General features: G+C 42.7%; 1 protein-coding gene across 1 annotated transcript in view; it reads right to left on the bottom strand.

Annotated features, from left to right (window-relative positions):
• Window positions 1–22,243, bottom strand: part of spag6 (sperm associated antigen 6) — a 188,355-nt gene that overhangs the window by 117,199 nt on the left and 48,913 nt on the right. The window contains exons 3-4 of the mRNA XM_060825574.1: window positions 19,208–19,374; window positions 17,539–17,722 (exon numbers count right to left, since the gene is read on the bottom strand). Coding sequence (XP_060681557.1) covers window positions 17,539–17,722; window positions 19,208–19,374 — 351 coding nt within the window. The remainder of the gene's footprint in view (window positions 1–17,538; window positions 17,723–19,207; window positions 19,375–22,243) is intronic.

Here is a 22,243-nt window from a genome sequence, read left to right as displayed (position 1 = left end):
GGAAGAAAAGGCATCAAGGTGGTGACACTCACCTTGTCTAGCTCAGATTCCAAGTTATCTTCAAAGCTCGGAAAAGGAATCAAGGAGCTAGGCCTGTTTTGCTCCTGCGCCATTTACATGTTTACAGCTTTCAAACGGTCCACGTGTTTGTTAAGGACCATCGCACCCACTCGAAAATTGCACATCACTGGACCTGACTTCTCTCAACTATGCCTCCTTACCCATGCAGGGCCATTCCTGTGGCTCCTACACCAAACTTTGTTCCCTCAACAAAAATGTATCTCTCACTTAGTCTGGCATTATATGTCTGATGCCGTCTCACCCGCACCAACCAACCACCAGGAAGGTGACATTTAACCTGGTTCAGAGTCTTCTCCCGATTAGCAACTCTGCTGGGGTTAACCCTGTAGTTGCATGAAAAGTGGTCAAATAATAATATAGGACCAGGGACAATTTAGTATCCAGATGGATGGTATGGAGATGCCCTTATATGATGAATACAATTCAAAATAGGAAATAGTAACACTTCTTGCTGGTAAATGATAGCAACATGTGCAGCAGTCCGTGTATTGCAAAAGATGCATGCAGTTTTTTCTATTGTTGTCCCCATGTTTGACAAATGAACTCTATACATGTCCAGCTACTTTGAGTCGGCCTCCATAATGACTTAAGGATGTCAAGGCAGTGCCACCAATAGGTTCAGGCTGAATTCTACAGTGGGCTCTTACATAAGTGCAAACAATTACAAGTTGGAACACTGTCTGGGCAGCCAAGTAATAAATGTAGATTTATTGAGCCGCCTCTTGCTGACAGATGCACCACCAGTGGTACTGCCACTGGAAGAGTCAACAATCATTTTTAATTTTCTGTACACACTTCCAGTCACAACCTGTTCTTGTTAGTACTCTGGGCACTGCCCCACAAAAGCAGCTATGCCTGTATCAAACCCTGACCACCAGTCATAACTTCTTGCCAACATCTTCATTTGGATGACCCTGGTGGAGTTCAACCAGTGTCTGGTGGTGACCTTTGCTCAGGACAATCACTCGTGCTCCCCGTAAAACATGCCATCCTCTATCCTCTACTGTGATCTGGTCTCTTTGAGTCCAAAAGAGTCTCAGTTCTGATGTGACAGCCCTTTGGCCTTTCTCATCACCACAAGTTGTTTCAGTTTTGCCAGGACAGGATCTTTCTGCGTCCAAAGGGCGCAGCAGTCAGCTGTGACTGGAAGTGTGTCCAGAAAATTTAAAACCATTGCACTGGCAGCACCACCGGTGGTGTGTCTGCCAGGAGGAGGCGGCTTAATGCATCAACATTTGTTATTTAGCCTCCCAGACCGTGTTCCAGCTTGTAATTGTATGTACCGATATAAGACCCTACTGCTGATTTCGGCCTGGACCTATTAGCGGCACTGCCTTGTCCTCCTACCTTCCTGGCAAGGTTTGTGACCATTATTATAACTAACTTATGCACGAAAAGGTATCGGTGGAACTTCCTGAATCCAAATATGACTGCCAAACCTTCTTTCACTATCAGGGTGGGTTTACACTCTGCATTAGCCAAAGTCCTGGATGCATTCACTAGTGGGCATTCCTTTTCATTCGGCCAGCTTTGAGCCCAATGCCATACAGGGAGGCATTGCATTGCATGTAAATACCACATCTTGCTTGGGATCATAGTGTGCCAATATCATAAAGGATGATTGCGTTTTCTTCACTTCCCTGAGGGCTATGACTTCTCTACAAGACCATTTCCACGACTGACTTTTTTTAAAAAATTGATGCAAAGATGCCAGAATGGAGGCCAGGTTATATATGAACTTGCCATAACAGTTCACTAGCTCAAGGAAAGACCCAAGCTCCAGTATAGACATGGGAGCTAGAGCACCTTTGTTCACACTATCTTCCAACAGGTGTAACCTGGTCTTGTCAACTCTGTAGCCCAGATAGGTCACTTGGGGCATCTGGGTGCACATTTTTTCCTTTCTAAAGTATATGCTCAACTGGGAGAAAGGTCAAGGTCTATGTTCAAGTTCTCTAAGTGATCTTCCCTGTTATTAACATGTCATCCAAAAAATGGCAACCTGGAGTAGACCTTGTAAAATGTCCTCCAACATCCACTGAAACATTGTACAGGATTGATACCCCAAATGGCAGTATTGGTATAAACTCTTATGAGTATTAATTATAGCATACTTCTGGGAAACCTCGCCTAACTGCAAATGCAAGTATGCATTATTCACATCCAGCTTTGTGTATAAATCCTCTCTGCAAGGGATTGGACATTTATTCAGCTGTGAAAAATGGTTTGCTCTTCTTTTAAAATCTCCATAAAGGCGAACCAACCTGTTGGGCTTCACAGATGATGCCCATTCCGCAAACTGGACTTGTTTGTTGACTCCTTTGCCTTCCAACCTTCTGATTTCTGCCTTTACTTTTGCCCACGAGGCAAATGGCACAGGGAAGGCTTTGTAGAAACTTGGAATTACTTCCTGGTCAACATGCAAGGTGGCCTTGGCTCCTTTGATAGACCTTCCTGAAAAACTTCCAGGTATTTAACTCTGACTTCACTCGATCAGCCATTTTCTAATCAAAAAATGTTGATCTAGGCGAATCTTCCTCAACCAATTTTGCTCCATCAAACTTGCGTTCAAGCCTTCTACTAAAGTCCATGGTAAGTGACCAAATGCTTTACATAAGAGACCAGAACCAAAGTTGTAGTCTTAATCTGTAAAGGAATCTCAATGAAGGTTCTTAGACTAGCCGAGGTCTTGGGCAAACTTAACGTTTGACGTTCAAAGAGAATTTTGTTAAACTGGTTGACTTTCCAGGCTGTGCACTCTCTTGGATAATCATCTATGAGTTCTCTTACTCCATTTTGCTCTTGTGGAACTCTTTTGCTGTCTCGAGTCTTCATATCAGCAGCAATTACAATAGCTTGCTCATCCAGATCCTGAAGAAAATTTTAACTGTTTGGCCAAGGCTTGGCCTTAATTTGGAGTTTTGCTGTGGGCTGACCTGGAATCCTTCTGTTCAGGATATGTCCTGAGTGAGGCTTTGCAATTGTGTTTACTCAAGTGGTGTTCTCAAGCTCAGTTGGACTGGCAAGGTGTCCACTTCCAGCGGAATACCCTGCAACTCATATGCTCCACTTGTCACATTTTCCAATGATAAAGCCAGGTGTAGCATCTGTCTGCAGTCCAGCTAGCTTGAGCTCCTAAGCGCTTTTGCATAGTTACATCATTAATCCCACAGACCAGACGGTCTCTCAGCATCTAATGAAGAGTTAAACCAAATCACAAGACTCTGCCAGTCATCTTAACCTATTCAAAAATCCCAATATGGATTCCCCTGGTTCTCAAATTACTGAGTTAAACTAACAGTGTTTTCTTAACTGAATTGGTCAACTCTTGAAAGATTTTAGTATGTGGTGTCTCAGGAAAAGTTCGGCTTCTCATAACCAAAAACGCTGTGGGTCCGCAAGCTGTCAGGAGAATTACTCATTGCTTTTCATCTGCTGCAATGACAATTGCCCATGACAAATAGTGCATTCTTTCAACATACTGGGCCCAGAGTTCAATGGTAGGATTGAATGAGTCCAGCTTCTCAAATAGCGGCATAATGCCAGAAATGCTTACCCCAACTCAAAGCTGACTACTGTGAGTGAATTTCTTCAGGAGCATGCTTTTCTCTTGTTGGCACTGAAATATGTCCACAGAGGCCAGTACAGCATCACCATGTCACCCTTTATATTCACAGTTTCAGTGACACTGTTCGAGTTTCCCCAAAGTCAGCTGTCAGAGTGAACAGAACCTCTGACACTCCTGTTTATACCTGTCGTCCAGGGCTCCCTGATTACACCACATTAACAGCCCCAATCAGGGAACTCATTACAATCACTACATTCATCCCACAATGGGGGTTTGGAGGTCAGCATGCAAGTCTGCTGGTAAGATCCTGCCTCTGGCCTATTTTCAGGGAAGTGGCTCCTAGGAAATTGGGCCATTGCCACCTCGCCAGTGACAAGAGGTCAATTAGGCAAATTAAAGTATCAATTGAGAGAACGCTGCACATGCCATTTGGATTTTCCAGGTGGCAGACACATCTTCCAATGAGGAGAAAGTGAGGACTGCAGATGCTGGAGATCAGAGCTGAAAAGTGTGTTGCTGGAAAAGTGCAGCAGGTCAGGCAGCATCAAAAGAACAGGAGAAACGACGTTTCAGGCATAAGTCCTTCTTCAGGAATGAGGAGGGTGTGCCAAGCAGGCTAAGATAAAAGGTAGGGAGGAGGGACTTGGGGGAGGGGCGTTGGGAATATGAAAGGTGGAGGTGATAGGCTGGAGAGGGAGTGGGGGCTGAGAGGTCGGGAAAAAGATTGCAGGTCAAGAAGGTGGTGCTGAGTCTGAGGGTTGGGACTGAGAAAAGGTGGGGGGAGGGGAAATGAGAAAGCTGGAGAAATCTGCATTCATCCCTTGTGGTTGGAGGGTTCCTAGGTGGAAGATGAGGCACTCTTCCTCCAGGAGTCGTGTTGCCATGGTCTAGTGATGGAGGAGGCCAAGGACCCACATGTCCTTGACGGAGTGGGAGGGGGAATTAAAGTGTTCAACGACGGGGCGGTTCGGTTGGTTGGGGCAGATGTCCCAGAGGTATTCTCTGAAACATTCCGCAAGTAAGCGGCCTGTCTCCCCAATGTATAGGAGGCCACATCGGGTGCAGCGGATGCAGTAAATGATGTGTGTGGAGGTGCAGGTGAATTTCTGACGGATATGGAAGGATCCCTTGGGGCCTTGGAGGGAAATAAGAGGGGGGAGATGTGGGCGCAAGTTTTGCATTTCTTGCGGCTGCAGGGGAAGGTGCCGGGAGTGGAGGTTGGGTTGGTGGGGGGTGTGGATCTGATGAGGGAGTCGCAGAGGGAGTGGTCTTTCCGGAACACTGATAGGGGTGGTAAGGGAAATATATCCTTGGTGGTGGGTCTGTTTGGAGGTGGCGGAAATGACGAAGGATGATACGATGTATCTGGAGGTTGGTGGGCGGTAGGTGAGGACCAGTGCGGTTCTGTCTTGGTGGCGATTGGAGGGGTGGGGTTCAAGGGCAAAGGAGCGGGAAGTGGAGGAGATGCAGTGGAGAACATCGCCAACCATGTCTGAGGGGAAATTGCAGTCTTTGAAGAAGGAGGCCATCTGGGTTGTTTGGTATTGGAATTGGTCCTCCTGGGAGCAGATGCGGCGAAGGCGAAGGAATTGGGAATATGGGTTGGCATTTTTACAGGGGGCAGGATGGCAGGAGGTGTAATCTAGGTAGCTTTGGGAGTCAGTCGGTTTATAATAAACGTCTGTGTTTGAGTCTGTCATCCGAGATAGAAATGGAGAGGTCTAGGAAGGGGAGGGAGAAGTCTGAGATGGTCCAGGTAAATTTGAGGTTGGGGTGGAAGGTGTTTGTAAAGTGAATGAACTGTTCAACCTCCTCGTGGGAGCACGAGGTAGCACCGATACAATCATCGATGTAGCAGAGGAAAAGGTGGGTGGTGGTGCCAGTGTAGCTGCGGAAGATGGACTGTTCCACATATCCTACGAAGAGGCAGGCATAGCTGGGGCTCATGTGGGTGCCCACAACTACTCCTTTGGTTCGGAGGAAGTGGGAGGATTGGAAAGAGAAGTTGTTCAGAGTGAGAACCAGTTCAGTCAGTCGAAGGAGGGTGTCAGTGGAAAGGTACTGGTTGGTTCGGCGGGAAAGGAAGAAGCAGAGGACTTTGAGGCCTTCGTGATGGGGGATAGAGGTGTATAGGGACTGGATGTCCATGGTGAAGATAAGGCGTTGGGGGCCGGGGAAGCGAAAATCATGGAGGAGGTGGAGGGCGTGGGTGGTCTTCCAATGAGCCCATAGATGTTTTGGCAACAACCTCCTGACAGCAGGTCAATGGAGGGGGGAAATGGGGCATACTAGTCTGCAGGTAATAAAGAAGGCAAATGGAATTTTGGTATTTCCTGTTAAAGGAACAGAATATAAAAGTAGTGCTACTGCAACTAACAAGGCTTTAGTGAGGCTGCACCTAAAGTAGTGCATACAATTTTGGTCCCCATATTTGAGGAGGGATGTAGTTATATTGGAGGCAGTAGATTGATTCCAGAGATAGGGTTTTGTCTTTATGAAGAGAAGTGAGCAGTTTAGGTCTATAAAATATGGAGTTTAGAAGAATGAGGACTTTAGAAGAAAGGGGACTGACATGGTGAATGTAGAAAGGATGTATCCTCATGTGGGCCAGTCTGGAATGAGAGATCATAGATTTGGGATAAGGGGTAAGTAGACTTAAAACACAAGTGAGCATAAATTATTTCTCACAAAGGGTCATGAATCTGTGAAATTCACTACTTCACAGTGAGGTGAATATTGGGACATTGCATAAATCTGAGGAGGACATTGACAGATTGTTAATTAGTAATGGCTTGAAGAGCTATGGAGAGCAGGTAGGAAAGTGGAGTTGAGGCTGAGATGAGATGAGATCAGCCATGATTATAACAAATTGTGAAGCCAACTAAAGGGACTGAATTACCTACTCATGCACCTTGCTCCCATGTTCAGAGGTACGGTTTGCAAAGTAACCCAGCATGGATATACTCGGTTGGGAAGGTTATATCTGCTGTTGAGGGTGTGGTACCAGAAAAGCACAGCAAGTCAGGCAGTATACGATGAGCAGGAAAATTGATGTTTTGGGCAAAAGCCCTTCGTCAGGATTCCAGCACCACACTCTCCACTCTAATCTCCAGCATCTGCAGTTCTCACTTTCACCCAGGGTTAAAGCTGCGAACTGGTTTGTGGAGGGGCTCCCCATCCATGAAGATGGCAGCTACGACCATGGAATGTTGTACATCTCCCACCAACCACTGCCATTCCAAGGAGGGTCTGGTCTTCGAGCCCAGAGCCAAGAAATGGACTAAGTGGATTTAGTCTTAAATTCTCTTTCAATTTATTCTTTTCCTTTATTAGGTAATGGTGGAAGCATTGTTATTCTGAACATTTTATTTCTTTAATTTTCTAATTTATCACTATGATTTTGTACTTCAGAATTTCTGTATTGCTAGACTTTTTATTTCATTATTTTTGGAATTTTCTTTTGTACTCAACAATCTGTACCTGGGCACCTATGTACCTAAGATGGCACCGAAGGTACCATCACTGTAAACTTTTCACTGTACTCATTTGAGTACACGTGACATTAAAGCTAATTCAATTAAATTCAACAGGCCTGCCCAGGCCTGGGGCAATCACACGAACCTTCCAGCTATGGAATCCACCCACCATCCTTCATTGGATGGACATCTAGAGGTCATTAATTGGTTCACTTGTTAAATAACTCCTCAGGGTCCAGCCATAGCCACTTGCAGGTTTCCATTCAAGCATGGGACCCTGAAACTAAAATTCAGTCAATTACCTGAGAGATAGGTTTTTGTGGCATTTAAATGGAGTATTGTATTATTGCTTCAAAAATACAGATCTACAGTGCATGACCATATGCCTCCTAATGGAAAAACCTTGATCTTAGCTGGCCTAATCTGAAGGAATCAAAGAGTAATTCAGCAATTGGCTATGAAGAGAAAGAAACAATTTATAGCAACTAATTTCACTAGAACTCCAGTTACCAACTTACATTGCTAATTTGGCAGTGACATTTAGCTTAAATGAAAGATATATACTTCCAAACATTAAATGTGTTAAAATGAAAATAAGCATTTTTATCATGCTGCCCCCCTTTCTGTCTACTTAGTGGCTGTAAAAGAACACTCCTAAGGCACTATTTGTACAGGAATAGGGATTTCTCCTAATACCTTGATTAATATTTCCCTCTAAATCAAAGAAAAACTAATTAATTTGTCTTTCCTCTCCTTGCTGTCCACAGTTAGTTGCTATACTGCCTAAATAATTGCAGATCTTCAAAAGAAATTAATTGATTGTAAAATACTTTGAGCCATCCTAGAAATGTAACAAAATGCTGTACAATTGCAAGTTTATTCTTTCTTAACTCATTCAGAATTCCATTGAATCTAAATCAATTTTCACAAACTGTTTTGTCTATTCTGCTTAGTAGCATACAATATCATTTACACATTTAATTAATTAAGGCCAACAGAAAACTTGCAATCAGCTTGCATGTCCCCTTTTTGAGTACTAGCTATGGAAAAAACAAAATTGCAATTTGTTAATAATTAAAAAGATTAACGTAGCCTGGATTTTTTCTCACAGCTTTCAAAATTTCATAGTTGATCACTATTATTTTAGAAACCTCCAGCTTTAATAAAATAATCTTGGCCTAAGATCAATGCTGTGCATAACTAAAATGTTTCTACAGTGATGGTACAAAAATAAAGATGGACAGACGAAAAATTTGACCTTAAGAGAGGAAAACAATCTCCTCAAAAATAACTTTAAATATTTCAATTCAGTACAAATCTGACAACATTAAGGTAGAAGTGAAACATACCTCAAAGTTTCAAACACTTTTGTTGGATCAATGTACACTTTGGCTTTGAAGTTTTGCAACATCCATGGCATAATTGAACAAAGAAAACAATAATCTGAATGTAGAGATAATGATTCAAATGCTGAAAACTGAAAATTAAAAACAATGCATAACCATTTTTACCAATCTAGCCTGTTCTCCAAATAATATCACCTTTTACTTCATAAAATCTCATAACTGAGACTATGAACTAACATCTATGAACTGCCATAGAACAGATTGGTACTCCATGCTGATAAAGAGTACTTTGTATCCAGTGATAGGATTATGGATGTTGCTGTCAAGCCGAAATTTATTTCCAGCTCTAACTACCCTTGAGAGGGTTGTGAAGAGCCATCATTTTGAACCATAGCAGTCCATGTAGTGAAGGTATCACCACCTAGAATCACAGTACAAGACCAGAGGCTATTCAATACATCAAGTCTGACATTTCTTTCAAACAAAATTCAGCAAGTTCCACTGCTCTCTCTGTCCCCATATCCCTGCACTGTTATCTCCTTAACTAAGTATTACAATTCCTTTTGAAGGCTACTATTGACATAAATTTGTGCTGCTTCTCTTCCTACTCCTCCCTGCTCTGCCACTGAAGACTTTATGGACCTCACTTGTCTGGTATTTCCTTTCCAGTTCTCCCAACCTTGTCACCACAGATGGTCCTACCAGGAATAAGGATCTCCCAACTGCATCATTCAGTGACTGTCAGAACATTCAAGCCTCTCAAGCACGTTAAGGTGGCAACCTATGTACAGCATCTCACAGCTGCTAAGGTGGTCCAGTAATCACAATTCAACATGTACCATAATCAGACTACCAACTGGTCAAGACTGCACAGAATGACAGTGCACTGAAGTAAACTGAAGTCGAGTCCATTTATTAAGCCCTGTGACAGTGGTGACAAACAGGGCAAGAGCTATGAACTTTGGAGTCCATAGTTAAGATTCTGCGTACAGGTAACAGATTCATGAACGTTGTTGCCCACCTGTGCTGGTACAGATGGGTCTTTGATTAGCAGCATCCATGACCAAGCGACCCTCTTTGGGCTACTTCTTGTTTATCTCAAATGAGGAAGGACCTACAAAATAGGTTATCCTACTTTCTACCACCATCCTCAGACAAATCCCAGGGAAAAAGAACTAAAATAACCAGCAGGGAGATAAACCTTCTACTGGAAAGGAAATGTTGGCAGCAAACTTTATATCCATGGAGTTGGATTTGCCACCTGGAATTTGATCCTGGAAGCACGATCAGAACTCCCCGCAAGTATAAATGAACATCTCATGACCCTTCATCTACAGCGGAGCTATGGTCAGTATGCCAACATCATCAACTTTGACCCAATCTTTGACACAAATGAAGATGCCAAAAGAATGTTTTATCTGACCCTGTTGAAGTCCTCATTGTCATCACAAAAGAAAAGATCATTATTCTGGGAGGTTTTAATGCCCGTCTGGATATGAACCATTGGGAAAATAATGAGGAAAGCCAAGAAAATGGTATCATTCATGTGTTCAGCTGGGCCTCTTTGTAAGAAACGTTCTTATAAAGAGCAATTATAAAACCACATTGAGGCATCCTAAACTAAAGCACTGGCACCTTTTGGATTATGTTTATCAAAGATCTAAGTGATGCCTGTATCATTCAACCCTTTCAGGCTAGACAAATCTTTGATTTGTTGACCAATCACCTTACAGCAAGACATTTTATGAGCAAAACATTCGACAGAAAGAATATCAATGTCTCAGACCTAAAGGGGCCAGATCAAACAGAGGAATTCCAAACACAATTCACAATTGATCTAGAAAATTCTCAGATATCTAACTCAATTTCAGGGCCAAGTAAAGACAGTTGTACTTGACTTTTCATTGAACTGTTGTCTGTTTGTTAAATTTAAGAAACATTGTGACAGGAACTACTTTGCCAAAAATGAGATAGAAATATGTGGCTTCCTGGAACAGCCCTCATTACCAACAGGTCACGGGTGGCACTCAAAAGCAAATCCAGAAGATAAAATCAAGTTGGGGGGAGAAAGCACAAGAGATGTAACAGTATATTGAACACCTTGACATGCAAAGCTTTTTTGAAAGTACCAAGACCATCAATTGACAATGGTTAAATGGACAGATCCCCTTCACTCACAGGATAATGCAGTGCCTCTCTTCCCAAGATTGGCAATCCCATCCATCAACACTGTACAGAACGGTTCCAAGAACACAACCACGAACCACTATAATGCTCTCCACACTTTCCTCCATCACCCCGTGATAGAATCCAAGGGTGGACCATCATCAACAGGAGAGCTGTAATTTGTAATCAGATGATGAAAAACAAAAAAGCCTGTAGCCCAGGTGGTATTCTAGATAAAGCCATCAAAGCTAGTTGACTTTTACTCAGGCAGAGAGTGGCTTTAGATGTTCCAAAGGAACTAGCAACATAACGAGTTTTGAAAAGATTTGTAGCTCAAGTTGAGGTTTTGGATGTAGGTTTGCTTGCTGAGCTTGAAGGTTCATTTCCAGATGTTTCATCACCCTACTAGATAACATCTTCAGTGGGCCTCAGGCAAAGCACTGCTGAAAATTCTTGCTTTTTATTTATTTGTTTGAGTTTCTTTGCTTTGGTGATGTAATTTCCTGTGGTGAAGTCACTTCCTGTTCCTTTTCTCAGGGCGTGGTAGATGGGGTCTAACTCGATGTGTTTGTTGACAGAGTTCCAGTTGAAATGCCATGCTTCTAGGAATTCTCATGCGTGTCTTTGTTTGGCTTGTCCTATGATGAATGTGTTGTCCCAATCAACTGGGACAACACATCCATCCTAGGACAAGCCAAACAAAGACATGTACAAGAATTCCTAGAAGCATGGCATTCCAATCAGAATTGTATCTACAAACACATCGAATTAGACCCCATCTACCACGCCCTGAGAAATGAAACAGGAAATGACATCACCACAGGAGATGACATCATCAACCCGAAGAAACACAAACATATAAATAAAAAGCAGGAATTTTCAGTGGTGCTTCACCTGAGGTCCACTGAAGATGTTACCAGTAGGGCGATGAAACGTCTGGAAATGAACCTTCAAGCTCAGCGAGGAAACCAACATCCAGAACTTCTGACATAGTCTTTGTGGCTAGAGAAATCTAAAGAAAATGTCAAGAACATCACAAGGATCTCTTCATTGCACTCATCAGCCTGACAAAAGCATGTGATATGGTGAATCATAAGGATCTGTGAAATATGTTCCAAGGGTTTGGATTTCAAGAAACTACATCACAAACCTGCAGCTACGTGATAATCTGACTGAAACTGTCCTGAGTAGAAGTTCTGAAACAGTGTCATCTGATAACCTTTAACTCTATATCACCATCACCTCCACTTTCTAAATTGCCTCACTGCATGTCTGACATCCAGTACTGCATGAGTAGAAAATTCTTCCAGCTAAACTTTGGGAAGATCAAGCAGATGTCTTTGATTTTGATGACAATTTCTGTTCGCAGCTACTCAATTTTTTAAAAAATTTGTTCACAGGATGAAGGCATCGCTGGCTAGCCAGCATTAATTGTCCATCCTGAAAGTTGACCACTTTATTATGGGTGTAGAGTCACAAGGAAGGATGGCTGTGTTCCTTCCCTAAAGGACAATGATGAAGCTGATTTTTTTTTCTTTTACAACATGAGTCACCATTAGGCCAGAAATTGAGGTTAAGGTTAAGAAAAAGAAGGAAGCATGTGTCAGGTATAGACAGGATAGATCGAATGAATCCTTAGAAGAGAATAAAGGCAGTAGGAGCATACTTAAGAGACAACTCAGGACGACAAAAAGAGGACATGAGATAGCCTTGCCAAATAGAGTGAAGGAGAATCCAAAGGGTTTTTACAAATACATTAAGGACAAATGGGTAACTAGGGAGAGAATACGGCCCCTCAAAGATCAGCAAGGCGGCCTTTGTGTGGAGCCGCAGGAGATGGGGGAGATACTAAACGCATATTTTGCAATATTATTTACTGTGGAAAAGTACATGGAAGATATAGAATGTAGGGAAATAGATGGTGACATCTTGAAAAATGTCCATATCACAGAGGAGGAAGTGCTGGATGTCTTGAAATGCATAAAAGTGGATAAATTCCCAGGACCTGATCAGGTGTACCCAAGAACTCTGTGGGAAGCTAGGGAAGTGATTGCTGGGCCTCTTGCTTAGATATTTGTATCATTGATAGTCACAGATGAGGTTCTGGAAGACTGGAGGTTAGCTAAAGTGATGCCACTGTTTAAGAAAGATTAGATTAGATTTTTTTAGATTAGACTTACAGTGTGGAAACAGGCCCTTCAGCCCAACAAGTCCACACCGACCCGCCGAAGCGCAACCCACCCATACCCCTACATATACCCCTTACCTAACACTACAGGCAATTTAGCACGGCCAATTCACCTGACCCGCACACCTTTGGACTGTGGGAGGAAACCGGAGCACCCGGAGGAAACCCACGCAGACACGGGGAGAATGCGCAAACTCCACACAGTCAGTCGCCTGAGGCGGGAATTGAACCCAGGTCCCTGGCGCTGTGAGGCAGCAGTGCTAACCACTGTGCCACCGTGCTGCCCTAAAGATGCGAAGGACAAGCCAGGGAACTGTCAGTGGTGGTCAAGTTGTTGGAGGAAATCCTGAGGGACAGGATGTACATGTATTTGGAAAGGCAAGAACTGATTAGAGATAGTCAACATAGCTTTGTGTGTGGGAAATCATGTCTCACAAACTTGATTGAGTTTTTTGAAGAAGTAACAATGAGGATTAATGAGGGCAGAGTGGTGGATGTGATCTATATGGACTTCAGCAAGGCATTTGACAAGATTCCCCATGGGAGACTGGTGAGTAAGGTTAGATCTCACGGAATACAGAGACAACTAGCCATTTAGATAGAGAACTAGCTCAAAGGTAGAAGACAGAGGGTGGTGGTGGAGGGCTGTTTTTCAGACTGGAGGCCTGTGACCAGTAGAGTGACACAAGGATCGGTGCTGGGTCCATTACTTTTCACCATTTATATAAATGATTTGGATGTGAACACAAGAGGTATAGTTAGTAAGTTTTATGATGACACCAAAACTGGAGGGTAGTGGACAGCGAAGAAGTTTACTTCAGATTACAATGGGATCTTGATCAAATGGGCTAATGGGCTGATATGTGGCAGAAGGAGTTTAATTTAGATAAATGTGAGGTGCTGCATTTTGGGAAAGCTAATCTTAGCAGGACTTATACACTTAACGGTAAGGTCCTAGGGAGTGTTGCTGAACAAACAGATCTTGGAGTGCAGGTTCATAGCTCCTTGAAAGTGGAGTCACAGGTAGACAGGCTAGTGAAGAAGGTGTTTGGTATGCCTTCCTTTATTGGTCAGAGTATTGAGTACAGGAGTTGGGTGGTCATGTTGTGGCTGTACAGGACATTGGTTAGGCCACTGTTGAAATATTGCGTGCAATTCTGGTCTCCTTCCTATTGGAATGATGTTGCGAAACTTGAAAGGGTTCAGAAAAGATTTACAAGGATGTTGCCAGGGTTGGAGGATTTGAGCTATAAGGAGAGATTAGAATACAGTGTGAAAACAGGCCCTTTGGCCCAACAAGTCCACACCGAACTGCTGAAGCGCAACCACCCAGACCCATTACCCTACATTTACGCCTTCACCTAACACTATGGGCAATTTAGCATGGCCAATTCACCTAATCTGCACATTTTTGGATTGTGGGAGGAAACCGGAGCACCCGGAGGAAACCCACGCAGACACGGGGAGAACGTGCAAACTCCACACAGAGAGTTACCTGAGGCTGAACAGGCTGAGGCTGTTTTCACTGAAGCATCGGAGGCTGAGGGGTGACCTTATAGAGGTTTACAAAATTATGAGGGCCATGGATAGGATAATCGACAAAATCTTTTATCTGGTGTTGGGGAGTCTAGAACTAGAGGGCATAGGTTTAGGGTAAGAGAGGGAAAAGATACAAAAGGGACCTAAGGGACAACTTTTTCACACAGAGGGTGGTATGGGTATGGAATGAGCTGCCAGAGGATGTGGTGGAGGCAACATTCAAGAGGCATTTCGATGGGTATATGAATAGGAAGAGTTTGGAGGGATAAGGGCCGGGTGCTGGCAGGTGGGACTAGATTGGGTTGGGATATCTGGTCGGCATGGACAGGTTGGACCGAAGGGTCTGTTTCCATGCTGTACATCTCTTTGACTCTATGACTCTATTTCTATACAACCAGGAGTAATGCACCTGTTCTTACTGTATTGTTTCTACTTCAGAGTATAACTTAAATCTTATGAGACAACCTAAAGCAGTCCCTTTAAGAATTACTATTTTAGCTGATACAGTCATGGAAAAACTGAGTGAAGCATTCGTAATCCCTTGATTAGGACAATCAGAGGCCCTGTGTTGTTGACTGGCTATAGGGCACTTGATCTGATTCGCAACAGAAGGTTGTGCAGATCAGGAATGTAAAATCAGCAAAAGGGGCATGAATTTCTCTAGTTTTATATGTTCTAAAGCTGTTTACAAACTTAGAGCACAATAGAAGGCTCCACTCCTGGTAGGAAAGGAGTAGGGCAGCAGCTAATATGTACTTGTTCTATTTCCTGCTCTGTTCTTGCTGATTTCAACCTGGCTGACCTTCCATGGTACAGGCAAGTTCCATGAAATTCACTAGTGTCGCATTAATAAAAGAAAATCAGGATCTTATGAGATACATGAAAATGGAATTTTAATCTGCTCATGCACTGGGCAGCCTGCCATGGTCGAACACCAGGTGAATGTACTAGAAATCATCAAGGCCACTAAGGTAAATTGCAGGACATTTCTTTACTGGAGCATTCATCTACTTTCTCTGCTCTTCCAAGAACCTCCCTGTTCCCAGTAATGAGACTATGGACTATCCCTTTCTAAATATGCTGTCGTCTCATTCTGAAGTCGGCCTCTAGGATGCCTGATTATCATCCCCCTTCTTCAGCCAACTGCCACCTTCTGCCATAAATGGATTTTGACAACTAAATGCTGACGGGCCATCAAAACAAACCCACACAAAATTGCCATCCGCTGCCACCTGGAATTAAAATTGGCCTTGAAAATCGCATAGTTATTGCAGAGGTTGTTGACAGAGATCTGTTAGCTATCATTTGGATATAGCAGCTGAGCCTCAGCAAGTGGGTTGAGTGAAAATATCACACTTATACATTTAAACATGCAGAAATTAGACTTTGCAGATGGAGGATGTTTCTGCTTTGGGGGATCTATAGTACATTCAAAACTTGGTACATCATAGCTATGTCTATCTACAGTTTACAACAGTATGTTTATGAATCATTACCAGTCTGAAACTTGTACTGAGATAGACAGAGTTAAAAATAGTATTCATTCAACATCCAGAATTTTTACTGTCAAATGGAGGTCAGGTTTTAGCTGACTTTGACACCAGTTAGCCATAAAAATGATATGTATTTCAAATTTGTGGATTACCAGTACTGTAGACTGAAGGCAGGATGAATCAGACATTGCTTCTTGCTAGGGGAGAGTGAAGACCGCTGATGCTGTAGATCAGAGTCAAAAAGTGTGGTGTTGGAAAAGCACAGCCAGACAGGCAGCAGCCATGGAGCAGGAGAGTCGATGTTTTGAGCATAAGCTCTTCATCAGGAATGTGGGGGAGGCCCAAGGGGGCTGAGAGATAAATGGGGAAAAAGGTAGGACTGGGGGGAAGGTAGCTGGGGATGCGACAGGTAGATGAAGGTGGGGGGTGATGGTGATAGGTCAGAGTAGAGGGTGGAGTGGATAGGTGGGAAAGAAGGTGAACAGGTTGGACAGTTCAAGAAGGCCATGCCAAGTTGGAGGGTTGAATCTGGGATAAGGTAGGGGGAGGGAAGATGAGGATACTGATGAAATCAACATTGATCCTATGTGGTTGGAAGGTCCCAAGGCGGAAGATGAGGCAATCTTCCTCCGACTGTGAGGTGGTTAGAATTTATTCCTGATGAAATGCTTATGCTCAAAACATTGACTCTCCTGCTCCTTGGATGCTGCCTGACTGGCTGTGCTTTTCCAACATGGGGTGGTGGGGTTAATTGGTGCGTGTGTCCCAGAGATGTTCTCTGAAACATTCCGCAAGTCGGTACCCTGTCTCCTCTACATTGGGGATACAGGACGCCAACTTGCAGAACGTTTCAGAGAACATCTTTGGGACACAAGCACTAAACAACTCCACTGCCCTATGGCTGAACACTTCAACTCCCCCACCCACTCCACCAAGGACATGCAAGTCCTGGCCTCCTCCACTACCAAATTGTAGCCACCCAATGCCTGGAGGAAGAATGCCTCATCTTCCACCTTGGGAGCCTCCAACCACACAGGATCAATGTTGTTTTCACCAGTTCCCTCAATTCTCCTCCCCCCACCTTAACTCAGACCAAACTCTCCAACTCGGCACCGCCCTCTTGAGCTGTCCTACCTGTCCATCTTCTTTCCCACCTATTCGCTCCACCCTCCGCTCCAACATATCACCATCAACCCCCACCTTCATTTACCTATCGCATTCCCAGTTACCTTCCCCGCAGCCCCATCCCCTTCCCATTCATCTCTCAGCCCCCCTCCTTGGGCCTCTCCCACATTCCTGATGAAGTGCTTATGCTCAAAATGTCGATTCCCCTCGGATGCTGCCTGACTGGCTGTGCTGAAAACCAAGTGCTGGGCACCACACTTTTTGACATTGTTTCTTGCTGTCTGATTAACAAAAGTAACTTTGCCCTTTTGTTGATAGTCAAAAGCAACAACATATTTAGCTTAAACCAAGTCAAACATAGGACAAGTTCATCAGGTCTAACCTGCAATGTTGCAGAATATCATTTTTAGTAGCACTCCACATTTGCAGTAGTAAAGTGCGACCAAGCAGGCTTCTTTTGTGTGTGTTGCTATGGAAACTGAACATAACTGTTCACAAGGATTAACTGCAATAAAATGTGAAATTCAGCAGATAGCCAGGTCCAAGTATTCCTCACCTGCATTGTGACGTGCAACATATCCCAATGCCCAAGCTGCTGCTTCCTTGACTCCAGGATCAAACTCTTCCAGGCAGATCACCAGTGCATCCAGGGCCCCACAATCCACCACTGCTTGGGCTAATTGAGGAGAGTGTTTGGCTACAGCTCTCAACACAAAGGCTGCCGCTTTCTTGTAGAAACGCTTTATAAAAATAAAAGTATTTGGTATTCTGTTTATACAAATAAAGCTCTGCTCTACTTAATACTTTCACGTTTCTTTTAATCTTTCATGGGATGTGGACATCACTGGCAAGGCAGACATTTGTTTTAGTGGATGGGCAACAAGTGGCTTTCTCAGAGGGCAGTTAAGAATCATATGTGGGCCAGAAAGCAGATTTTCTTTTGCAGGGGACAATGATGAAGCAAATAGGTTTTTACAGCAATTGATGATGATAGCTTTCAATTCCAGATTTTATTCATTCATTGAATTTAAATTCAACCAGGAGTCATCGTGGGGTTTGAACATGGTCCATACCTTTGTGACATTCCCATTGTACCAGTATCTCCCCTGTTCACTACAGCATTCCATAACACAAATATATTTTGGATATGAATGGCTTTTCACAATATCTAAAAACGTCAATATCTTTAACAACGTTCATTAACAGGGCAATTTTGTCCTTATAAAATAGCACACCTGTTTTACCAAGCTTGTACAGGCCAGACACCAGCACAGCTATTAATGTAATTATACTATATTCATCCATCATTTCTACTTTGTTAAAAATATAAAGATGAACATGACTAAATGAAAATTACATTGCAAAATCCTGGATTGTAGCTGATTGGTTATCTGCTGCAGCTTAAAGCTTTGAGAGTCTACCAATGTGTCAGCTCTGAATAAAAAAGAGCAGACAAATAATAAATGTTCTGTTCATTAAATTTAGTTTCCTTATATAATTCAACACAAAACCATCGTATGACAAGATTAAATAACTAGAGCTTTCAAGATGTGATCAGAAATAACAATGGGCAGCATCAAAATGTGAATCACCATATTCATTATCTGGAAGTTAACTTCCATAAACCATTTAGGATCTATACATAAATTATCAGTTTACTTTAATGTACACTGTGTATCCCTTGCCTTTTAAGAAAAGTTATTACTGTTTTTTTTGAAATGCATCAAAATGGAAATTTAATAGGATTTTTCTCTAAACAGTTTTGAAACAATGTGTCATCACTACACTCACCAACTTTAAAGTCAGGAAGATAGTTTTGCCCAAGGGACAAACAGATTGCTTGCATGTGCAGCTAAACTCTACATGAACTGGCTAATTAGCTTCCTTCACTTGCCCTCAGTCTGTAAAGTATGATAGGCCTTTTGTGACCCTGCGCTAATCTGCTGGTGCCCTCAATGATCCTAGCTAACCACTGTCTCACAGCTGCCTGACATAATAAAAAACAATGTGCAAAGCCTCTTCAGTGCAGGCAATTTATGCTGTTTTAAACGGATCCCTTCAGTAGGGGGAAAAAAATATACAAGACTAGCTCACAGTTGGAATTTAATCACATGGCATTTATTTTAAGAAATACTTTAATTCTTCTGAGGAGTAGAGCACTACCCTTATGATAATGCAAATTTTCTCTCTTTTTTTTGTTTCTGTATAAAGGAAATATGTCTTACATTTTGTTCTGCCAATGAATACACAAGCTGCGGAAGAATGTCTCCCTTAACAACAGCCTCAGCCAGATCATCATTGTAATTAGCTAGACGTCCCAGTGCCAAAGCTGCCGTCTGCTGAATGTTTGGAACCACATCCAGTAATAGGGGCCTCAAAAGAGACATCACACCTATAAGAGAAAATCAAAATCAAAATCATATCTTATAGTTTTATTCTGTATTACTTTTTTATTCTATAATAGTGATTTCTTAGAAAGCATGCCTTCTTAATCATGCTTGTTCATCACCTTTTTTAGCACTTTTTTTGCACAATAGCAGATATGCAAGTTTTTAAAAAGAAAAACATTGTGGGAAAAATACAAAAGAATCAAAATGACAGTATATGGTATACACCTCTGCATCAGTGATGCAAATGTTTAGTGCACTCACTGGGTACCTCTTAAGTGGGCTGTTCTATTCTGGATAATGACAAGCTTTTTGAGTATTGTAGGAGTCACATTTTTCCAGGCAAGAGAAGAATGTTTCATCACACTTCTGAATTGTCCCTTATAGGGAATCCAGAGTTGAATTACTTCTTGCAGAATACTGAACCTCTATCCCACCCTTGTAGCCACATGATTTGCATTAAGGATCACCTGAACTATTTTGATGTAAGGGAAGTCAAAATGGCAATGCTGAGGGGAGATAGTTTGATGCTTTCTTGTTGCAGATAATTCATGTACAGAAGTAAGAAAACAAAACTGATGAATATGTGGCTAGAGAGACAGTGCAGGATGGATAGCTTCAAAATGCTGACACACAGGAACTATATCTGGGGCAGGTGAAACAAGCTAGATAGGTTGCATCTCAACAGAGTGTGGACCAATATCTTCACAAAGGGTTCTGTTAATGTTGATGGGAAGAATTTAAACTGGTTTAGCAGTGGGGTGGGAAGCTGACAGCAGATTCAGAAAGGAGACAAGAAAGGTTGGAAATGAAAGGTAGAAAATCATCAAACCCCTTTGATAGGCAGAGAAAGTAAAGGAAATAGACAAGGGGGTTCAACAGTGCTAATTGGTTTTACACTTCAATGCAAGAAATCTGAGGAATAAAACAGATGAGCTGGCAGCACCGATTGGCACATGAGATTACAATTTTATAGCTAAAACTGAGACATGACTGAAAGAATAGCAGGAATGACAGCTCAATATTCTTAGTTACAAGGTTTTTAGATGTGGCTCAAGAAGTGGATAAAATCAAAGGAGGGGTCATAGTATTGAATAAAGAAACAAGAATAGATTTAACGATAGAAATAATGTTAAATAAGGCAATATAAGCTGAACTGAAAAATGAAAAGAAATAATCGTACTAATGGGAATATGTACAAAACCCAAGAGACAGAAGACAAAGTTTTTTTATTTTCTTGTGGGATATGGATGTTGTGGACTAGCCATCATTTATTGCCCATCCCTCGTTGCCCCTGAGAAGGTAGTAGTGAGCTGCCTTTTTGAACCACTGCACTCTGTGTTATAGGATGACCCATAAAGCCGTTAGGGAGGGAATTCCAGGATTCTGTGAAGGAGCAGTGATATATTTCCAATTGAAGATATTGAATGACTTGATGGGGAACTTGCAGGTGGTGGTGTTTCCATACCTTTACCCTTCTAGAGGGAGTGGCCATGGGTATGGAATGTGCTGTTTAAGGATCTTTGCACAATCTTGTAGATTGTGTACACTGCTGTTACTGATGGTCAGTGGTGGAAGGAGCGGATACTTGTGGATGTAGTGCCAATCAAGCAGATGCTTCATCCTGGATCATGTTAAGCTTCTTGAGTGTTGTTGGACTACACTCATCCAGGCAAGTGAGGACTATATCATCACAATCCTAATATGCGCCTTGTAAATGATGGACAGGCTTTGGGGAATCAGGAAGTGAGTTACTCATTACACTAATCCCAGCCTCTGACCTGACCCTGTTGCTACAGTATTTGTATGGTGAGCTTAATTGAGTTTCTGAAGAAAAGTAACCTCTGGCGTTGATAGTGGAGGATTTAGTGATGGTAATGCCTTGAATGTAACCATCTATGTTTAAATAGTCTCTTATTGGAGATAGTCATTGCTGGACATTTGTGTTGCATGAATGTTACTTGCCATTTGTCAGCCAAGCCTAGGTATTGTCCAGTTCTTGTTGCATTTGAACATGGTCTGCTTCAATATCTGAGGTCTTGAGAATGGTGCTGAACATTGTGCAATCATCCACAAAAATTCCTACTTCTGACCTTTGATAGTGGGAGGGTCAATAATGAAGCAGCTGAAGATGGTTGGGCCAGGGATACTACCATGAGTACCTTCTGCAAAAATGTTCTGGAACTGAGATGATTGACCTCCAGTAACCACAACTATTGTCCTGTGGTGCTATATGATTCTAACCAACAAAGCTTTCACTGATTTCTAATGATTCTAGTTTTGCTAAGGCTCCTTGACATCACACTCGATTGAATGTGGCCTTGATGTCAAGGACTGGTACTCTCAGCTCACCTCTGGTATTCTGATCTCGGTCCATGTTTGAACAAAGGCTGTAATGAGGTCAGGAGCTGAATGGCCCTGGTGGAACCCAAACTGGATGTCAATGAGCAGGCTATTGCTAAGTAGGTGCTGTTTGATAGCACTGTTGATGACACCTTCCGTCACTTTAACGATGATTGAGAGTAGACTGATTGGGTGGTTATTGTCTGGGTTAAATTTGACTTACTTTTTGTGCACAGGGCATACCTGGGCAACTTTCAGGTAGATACTAGTGTTGTCGCTGCGCTGGAACAGCATGACTAGGGGTGCAGCAAAGTCTGCAGCACAGCTTTTCAGTATTATTACAGCAATACTGTCAGGGCCCATAGCTTTTGCAGCATCCAGTGCCTCCACAAATTTATTGATATCACATGGAATAAACCAAATTGATTGAAGTCTAGCATCTGTGATGCTAGGGTCCACTGGGTCATCCACTTGGCACTTCTGGCTGAAGACTGTTGTGAATACTTCAGCTTTATCTCTTGCTGGGCACTT

Source organism: Hemiscyllium ocellatum, chromosome 5 (assembly GCF_020745735.1).
Source record: "Hemiscyllium ocellatum isolate sHemOce1 chromosome 5, sHemOce1.pat.X.cur, whole genome shotgun sequence".
In the NCBI taxonomy this organism is placed as follows: domain Eukaryota; kingdom Metazoa; phylum Chordata; class Chondrichthyes; order Orectolobiformes; family Hemiscylliidae; genus Hemiscyllium; species Hemiscyllium ocellatum.
Note: the sequence above shows the minus strand (reverse complement) of the source record. Positions and strands in the feature narration are given on the sequence as shown.